Source organism: Urocampus carinirostris, chromosome 5 (assembly GCF_059441175.1).
Source record: "Urocampus carinirostris isolate Australia breed hairy pipefish chromosome 5, RoL_Ucar_1.0, whole genome shotgun sequence".
Lineage (NCBI taxonomy): Eukaryota > Metazoa > Chordata > Actinopteri > Syngnathiformes > Syngnathidae > Urocampus > Urocampus carinirostris.
Window position 1 is genome coordinate 18,241,762 of NC_142353.1, and position 8,874 is coordinate 18,250,635.

The following is an 8,874-nucleotide window of genomic DNA, read 5'->3' on the forward strand; positions in this document are numbered from 1 at the left end:
GAGGACTTTACTCTATGTATGAAGAATTGAAAACCCAAGTTAATTTAGTTTGGAACAAGACCAAAACATATGTATGGGCTGGTGATTTTTTACATCTGTTGCAAGAGTCTGGCCTATCCGGGAACATTTTTGCTAGTTTTGCGTTGGTGAGATGGCTTCCGTGCAGGATCTTACATTTTGCAAGAATTGGTGTCTTACGCAAATAGTTAAGGAGTGTACTCTATTGAGTATCGGGTCCCAGTGCTTATCAGAAACTGTAATTTTGAGATCTAGGTCCCAGACCGACCTTGAAGAATTCAGTGATGCAGAAGCGAGTTCAAAAATAGAGATGGACATTTCCGAGATTAGGGATTTTTGATTTGTGTCTAAATGCTTGCTTTTTTACTTCAGCGAATGCAGAAATGTCGTGGAGGCGGCATCGCAAGGGGCCATCTTTGCCGTCAGCATTGTATCAACCGTGGTGGTCAACCTGCTGTCCTTCATGGCACTTTTGACTTTTTTGGATGAAATCCTCTCCTGGCTTGGCGGCATGTTTGATATCCCACAGCTCAGTTTCTCAGTAAAAGATCCACACAAACAACTTGTGTATGTAGTCAATAGAGAATCCAGACAAACTACTGATGTCATCATTGCAGCTGATCTGCTCTTACATCTTCATGCCCCTGGCGTTCATGATGGGAGTTTCGTGGGAGGACAGCTTCGTGGTGGCCGAGCTGGTGGGCACAAAGGCGTTCCTCAACGAGGTTGTGGCCTATCAGAAGCTGTCAGTCATGATCAAAAGGCGCAAGGCTGGAGGGCCGGAGTACGTCGAAGATGTAAAACAATATATTTCTGTAAGGTTGGCCTTTTATTTTTTGCTCTCTGTAAATCCTTCATATCCCGTATATCAGTGATCCCCAACCTTTTCTATAACAATAACAATGATAATACTAATAACAATAATAATATCAATAAGCCTAAATCCACCATGTAATCACTACACCACTAGGGACGTAGATGACACTGGAAAAGAGATTAGGTTTTATCTCTTAATCTCACTGTTTTTAGTCATGGTACATTCGGTGTAAGGCTATATTCTCCCTCCGACTTTATTCATCATCTTCCTGGAGAGGATCAAGTTCTGCACCAAGATGAATGTCTGCATTGAGAAAACAACATCACTTATCAGTTTTGCTGATGATATTGCCGGGCTAGCAGATAAAGAACAGGAATTTAAAGATCTGTTTTAGAATTAAACTAAACTTTAATCTTATAAAACCACTTTTCACAATAATCAAATCATGCAACCAAATAATTACACTTATAATCATGAATATAATTATGGAGTATTACATGTATAGAAAAATCAAATCTGGTCATCATTTTTAAAAAAAATGAAAAAAGGCAGATACTAAATGTAAAATTATAGTTTCTCTTCACACCATCTGGTTCAACATAATCACACACAGATCTGTGTGCAGAGAGTCCACTCCTTCAAACTCCTGGGCTTGCACATCTCCAATGACATATCCCGGTCTGCCAACACCAGGTATATGGTGGGGAAGGCCCAGCAGCAGCTCCACTTCCTGAGGGTTCTCAGGAAAAATAAGCTGGAACAGAAGCAGCTGATGTCCTTCTACAAAGTAACTGTGGAAAGCATTCTGGCATACAGCATCACTGTGCGGTATGCTAGGAGCACGGCAGCGGACAGGAAAAACAAAGCAAAAAAAATCAACACAGTCCAAAAGATCATTGTCCGCTCTCTGCCCAGTCTAGAAGATTTATAATTCTTAATTTCGACTAAAACAATTTTTTGATTTATGAATTAAGCCTTTTTCTTTTCTTTTTCATCATTCTTTTTGATGATTATATTTTTTTCATTCACTTTGCTTTGCCATTTTTTCCTCATTTTAGATAATGTCCATTGTCACGGACCAGGACAGGAAACAGAATTTAGAACCCACTCGCGTAACGTACTCACAAATTATTAGGGCGAGGAGGAATGAGCGCACACTTGATCCGGGGGTCGATGGCAGCAGAAGTGGATTGAAATCCAAACAAAAACGTGGTAAAATCAAACAAATCAGACCAAAAACCAAAACAGGATCAAACGCAGGCAAATTCACAGACTAGGCATTTCACAGAGTTTAACAAGAGTCTTACAGAAGTATCACAGACGCTCAGACAACTAACGGCTCAAAGGACCGCGTCTAAGTACTCCCAACGAGCAATCAGTCAACGCGTGTCAGCCGGTGTCCATGGGCGGGGCCAATTGGGTGCCGTGGCAACCGCGACAGAATCCGGCGCCACCCGGCTGGGACCAACTGGGCACCATGGCAACCGTGACAGTCCATATTGTCTCATTTTTTCATTATTGATCTAGTAGTTTTATTATTTCATTTTAGTGATCACAGTATATTGCTGGATACCTGCTTACGGTAAAATTGCGTTATTTAATAAGATACAGTAAAGTATTTTTATTTTCTGTACGTTTTTCACAGACAATTGAGACGACAAAATCAAGATACAAATAATGCTTTTAGAATATGGAAATCTTAAAGGGACAGGGTGTATCTTATGACAGCTAGATGTCGCTGTGTAGTGTACTGGAACCAAAAACAAGTGCTAAAAAGCACGAGGAAGAATACAAACAACAGAGACCCAAAGTGAAATAAACGCACCATTTTAATTCATATTTTTTTGCATTGCATTGTTGAGGTTTTTCACATTTAACAGAACAATGACGGACCAATATGTCAGCTCCCTTTTGGTGAGACTCATGTTATGTAAAATAAATGCTCATTTCTCTACCAACGAGTATTTTTTTTAAATGCATGTTTATATGCTACTTCATGCATTTTATTTATATCAATATTGTTTTTTTTAATGAATGAGGTTTTTGACCACTAGTGGGAACTAAATAATGCACACTGTCCCTTTAACTGGACATGATAGAATACCCTTTTTACAGGTCCACTCTGAAACCATTGCCACGTACGCCCTGTGCGGCTTCTCCAACCTCGCCTCACTAGGCATGTCTTTAGCAGCCATGAGTGAGTAATACAAAGTACCCATTATGTAAGAAATATGCTTATTGTAATTCTTGTTAGTAGCAATAGTCATAATTTTTGTTTATATTATTATTATTGCAGATTCAATTGCACCAGATAGAAGAAGCGACATCTCTTCTTGCGGCGTCCGATCCCTGATCGCAGGCAATGTGGCCTGTTTTGTGACAGCTTGTATTGCAGGTAACATGCTATGCTTCTTTTATAGAAACCCTCCTCCCCCAACACACACTTTATTTGAAATTAATATTTAAATAATTGTTATTATCGTCATAACTTACACATGGTGGGTATTATTTCTCGCTAAGCAGGGCACAAAAGATGAACTGTAGGGTGGGCGCTACCCCTTTCTTTGGTCAGACTTGAGTCATGCTATTTGGAACACATTTGCATGAATATTCACACGCATATGTCATATTAATACGACTTCACTGAAGATAGGAATAAATCTGGGATCCATTTGTCTCGTCACTTAGTGTCTGCGCTTTGAATTCATTTGTTAATATCGTTTTTGATGAGTTATTGTGCCTGTTTTTTGGAACATAGTCATGCATGATTGTATTATGACAAAATAAAACAGGTGAGGACGACAAAACATTTCAAATTCTAAAGGATATATTAGTACACACACAAGCCACAGAAAAATTAAAGGGACAGTGTGTACGTTTTGACCACTAAATTGCCTTGGCACTTCTACTGCGTTTTTATACTTCTAGTTGTCAGAACTCGAACAGACGGAGGACCCAGACGTATAACATTTTCACACAAGCTTTATTTTACGTAAATGTGGCAGTCATGCGCGTGAACACAAACGCCAGTGATTCGTCGATCGCTGCACGGAAGAAGTGAGACAGAGAAGTCAGGCGCAGGAAAACAGGAAGCCAGAGGCAGACGAGATAGAAACAGGACAGATGAAATCGATACCAGATACAGGATACACGAGCAGATACCGGACAGGACAGGATTGATACCAGATACTGGATACAACAGCAAGATACAGAACGAGACAGACGGGATCAATACCGTATGCTGGAGCAAGATACCGGACAGGACAGGACAGACGGGATCGATACTGGATATACAAGCAAAATGTACCGGGCAGGACAGACGGAATCGATACTGGATACATGAGCAAGATACCGGACAGGGCAGGACAGACTGAACCGATACCAGATACTGGATACACGGGACAGACGGGGACTGTAATTACTCGCGTGTTGTCGCCGTTTTGTTTTGTTGCAGGATGATTATGGTGAAAGTAAGAAAAGGACAGTCCAGACGCCAACACAAACCTCAAAAAAGATGATAAAAGAAGACTTTTTAAGGAGCCCAACTCATGTAGACACGTACGCGCACGAGCCATACAAGCAGCTTGACAGAGGCTGCAATGATGATTTCAGCCAGAAGATGGCGTCAGCAATTACCGTATTTTCCGCACTATAAGGCGCACCTAAAAGCCTTTATTTTTTTTCAAAAGCTGACCATGCGCCTTATAATACAGTGCACCTTATTTATGGATCAACATTAAGTTTTCCAACTAACTTGCAGCCGCCGACTAGATTTTTCCCCGAACGCCAAGTAGTACGCGGTGTATGCTGGGATTTATTTACCTGCGTTTCATTGGCTAACCAATGTGTCAATCATCATTTGAATCGATCACTATTGGCTAAAGTTATTCGGAGGTCAAGGGGCGGATCCTTTTTATCATTTACAGGCTGGCATTGGCTTGAACAGCAAAACAAAGGCTGCAATTGGCCGAAAAAGATGTGTCAATCATCAGTTGAATCGATCACTATTGGCCAAAGTTATTCGGAGGTCAAGAGGCGGATTTTTTTTATCATTTACAGGCTGGCATTGGCTTAAACGGCAAAACAAAGCCTGCAATTGGCCGAAAAAGATGAATGCGTATAGCACGTGGCTGACGGCACACAGAAAGCATTTTTTTCTATTCTGTATTCGTAAATATTTTAATCTCCTGGATTTACTGCACTCACGGATATAAGAGGACATTGGCTGCACATTATTATGAACACAACGACTTCAGTGAGCTACTCCGGGTTTTATATTGTCCCTGTATCTTGTTTCAGACTGAACTCTATGTTTCTGTGATAAGCGGTGCAGATAATGGATGGAATGGAGTGTTTATTTTCAAATTCAACTCAATTCCAAGTGTTTATTGTCATATGCACAGTAAAGTTGCGAGCGAAAAAGAAAATAGAAACTAAGGAATGTGTGGCATTTCTTGAATCCCAAGGCTTTAACCTTCCGAATGATGGAACGATGCATTTGAGTGACATCGTACGGACACCGCATCCGCACGTGTTCTCGACACGTATTTGCGTCTTTGCAAGCTTTCTGAATGTTAAGGTGGTAATAAGTTTGAATGAACTATCTGACTGTTTTTTGACGTTCCCATTGTAGCGCCTTATAATCCGGTGCGTCTTATGTATGTCAAACATAGGACCAAAAACGATTTTTTCGGGGTGCGCCCCATAACCCGGTGCGCCTTATAGTGCGGAAAATACGGTAGATTATTTTGAAGTGACGGACACAACTGGATAATTTTTTTGTTTTTTAAATCTGTATTGTATTTTCAACTTTTTTTTTACCACTTGGAGTCACTAAATAATACACACAGTCCTTTGAAGACAAAAAAATACAAAGCATTTTACAAATAATCCAGAAGTGTCCAGACTACAGTATAAGGTTGTTTGAGGACATTAACCATTTTTCATTGAACAGTGATGTTTGTGTGCGTTTGTGTGCAAACGTGTGCTTGCAGGCATGCTGTACATCCCTAAACTGGAGTTTAGTTGATCCAACATTGAACTTTTTGGCCTAAACTCAACCCATCATGTGTGGAAAGAAAAGTGCTGCCTATGACCCCAAGAACACTGTTCCCACCGTCAAGCATGGAGGTGCAAACATCATGCTTTGGGGGTGTTTCTCTGCTTAAAGCACAAGGCTACTTCACCGTATCAGTGGGAAGATGGATGGAGCCATGTACCGTCCGGTTCTGTGGGACAACTTCCTCCCCTGTGCTAGCAGGCTGAAAATGAGCCATGGTTGGGTCTCACAACATGACGATGACCCGAAGCATACAGCAAAAACAACCAATGAGTGGTTCAAGAAGGAGCATATAAAGGTCATGGAGTGGCCCAGCCAATCTCTGGACCTCAATCCAATTAAAAATCTATTGAGGGAGTTTAAGGTCGGAGTTGGCAGGCAACAGCCTACCAACCTCATAGATCTACAAAGAAGAGTGGGCCAAAATACCCCCTGGAATGTGTGCTAACGCTGTGGTTAACTCCCACAAACGTCTGACCGCTGTGCTTGCAAACAAAGGCTTTGTCACCAAGTATTAATTACGTTTGGCGAGTGGGGTGAAATATTTATTGATCTCAATGAAATACAAATTGTTAAAAATATATTATTTAAAGCTATTATCTGGATTTTATGTTTCTCCACGTTAGAATGCATCTATTAGATAGATAGATAGATAGATAGATAGATAGATAGATAGATAGATAGATAGATAGATAGATAGATAGATAGATAGATAGATAGATAGATAGATAGATAGATGGATGGATGGATGGATGGATGGATGGATGGATGGATGGATGGATGGATGGATGGATGGATGGATGGATGGATGGATGGATGGATGGATAGATAGATAGATAGATAGATAGATAGATAGATAGATAGATAGATAGATAGATAGATAGATAGATAGATAGATAGATAGATAGATAGATAGATAGATAGATAGATAGATAGATAGATAGATAGATAGATAGATAGATAGATAGATAGATAGATACTTTATTCATCCCTTTAGGGAAATTCACACTTCCAGCAGTATCCTTGTGTTGAAAATAAAACAATAACAAAGTAAAAGGAATATAATACATAAATACCCAATGTAACGTGTTGATACAGAGTATTTAAATAGTGCTACATAAAATACACACTGTAATAAAAATAGGGTAATCTGCAATGTGGGGGTGTGGTTTATTGTGGGCTTTTACTACTCCGGGTGGAATTAAAGAGCCTCATGGCATGAGGAAGAAATGATCTCCTCAGTCTGTCAGTGGAACAAGACTGTGACAGCAGTCTGTCGCTGAAGCTGCTCTTCCGTTTAATACAGTTAGTATTATTAAAATAATAGAATGATCGTGTCTTCATCAGTGGGCAAACCAACAAAATAGGATCAAATACTTTTGACATTTTACTCTTACTGTAATAATCTCTAAATATGTGTGTATATATATATATATATATATATATATATATATATATATATATATATATAGAGAGAGAGAGAGAGAGAGAGAGAGAGAGTGAGAGAGTGAGAGAGAGAGAGATTTAAGATCCCAAACAAAGACATCATCAACACCTGTGAATTATAGAAAATGATTTTATTTTGTAATTTAATTGTTAAAATAGAAACGTTTGGCTACTCTTGGTGCCAGAATAATAGCATTATATAATTCATCTTCATTTAGGGAATATAATAGTTGGGTTTTCAGTGGGTTCAATTAGGTGTGCTGGATTATATGCATCATTTTAAATCTCACATTCAATAAACGTAGCTAAAAATGTCATTTGGCCCTCTGTCCATTTGACTTTGACACACCTGTTCAATGTTTTGTTCACTCATAAATGATGTTTTTATGTGTTTTTGTCAGCGTGACAGTGCACGAGCCGTTTAACTTCACCCTGAAAGAGTTCAGCGAGAGCAGTATGCAATCCTGCTGCACGCTTACGCCTTCCATGTCGCATTTCAACTGTAGCTGGCTGCTTTGACTCTCCGATAACAGCATGTGGTGTTTACATTTACTTTGAAAACCTGATTTTCTCTCAGCGCAAGATGCTGTGGGTTTTTGTTTTGGAGTTTGAGGGGATGTATCGTTGTCCATTAAAATGACTTGGGGTTAACTCGTCAGCTCACTTATAAAGTACAAAACTATTTGTAGAACATGTCATATGTGAACTTGAAGGTCTAACTGAATTATTTATGAAACTTCAAGTCAAGTCAAGTCATGTTTTTTGTATAGGCATTAATCACAAGTCTCAAAGGGCTGCACCGATTACAGCCTATTGCAAACCACAGACTATTATGACACCATCCCCTGATCTAAAATCTACATGAGGGCAAGGAAAAACTCAAAAACCTCGACATGAGGAAATTGAAGAAACCTTCAGAAGGGACCGTGCATGAGATAATCTCCTTCCAAGATGACCAGGATGAAATGGATGTTGCATTAGAAAATTAGCTGTGAGCCGTAGTATCCACGCGCGCCGCCGTCTCTAGGCAAACCCTCTGTGTTGCAGTTCGCATTGGGTTAAACATTTTATCAAAGGGGGCCATCCAAGAGGAAAACTATGTGATTGATTGATTGATGTACATGGGGGGGATTCTTTCCATGTCAGAGGATTATTTAAGAGAAGTTAAAGTCATCCAATATAAAATAATCAATAGATATTGTTTCAATTCATCAAATCTTTTTTAGAACGGGACTGTTCAAGAATAATTTAGGTCGGAAATGTAGCAATGAGAGAGGTACCCTGATGCATGCGCTGTGAATGTTACAAAATAACACCCTTATCGGAAAATGTTGTTGAATGTATGGAAACGCTGTTGAGATGTACTCTCCCAAATTCACCGAGACGGTCTCCTTGGAGGCAGAACAATGGTGCTATGCTTGGACTCATCTTTATTCGAAATTCAAGACTGGATTTATGACCTGCGCTCAGACAATTTTCAGACACTGGTAGCTCCTAGATAGCCCAGCCATAAATATTTGGAAAACACTGATGA

The 8,874-nt window shown here is 39.7% G+C and overlaps 1 protein-coding gene across 1 annotated transcript in view; it reads left to right on the forward strand.

Moving 5' to 3' along the window:
- Window positions 1-5,864, forward strand: part of LOC148365661 (solute carrier family 28 member 3-like) — a 32,584-nt gene extending 26,720 nt beyond the window's left edge. Inside the window, exons 12-16 of the mRNA XM_088334983.1 lie at window positions 391-559; window positions 636-833; window positions 2,951-3,032; window positions 3,132-3,230; window positions 5,830-5,864. Of these exons, the coding sequence (XP_088191109.1) occupies window positions 391-559; window positions 636-833; window positions 2,951-3,032; window positions 3,132-3,230; window positions 5,830-5,864 (583 nt within the window). The remainder of the gene's footprint in view (window positions 1-390; window positions 560-635; window positions 834-2,950; window positions 3,033-3,131; window positions 3,231-5,829) is intronic.
- The last annotated feature ends 3,010 nt before the right edge of the window (window positions 5,865-8,874 follow it).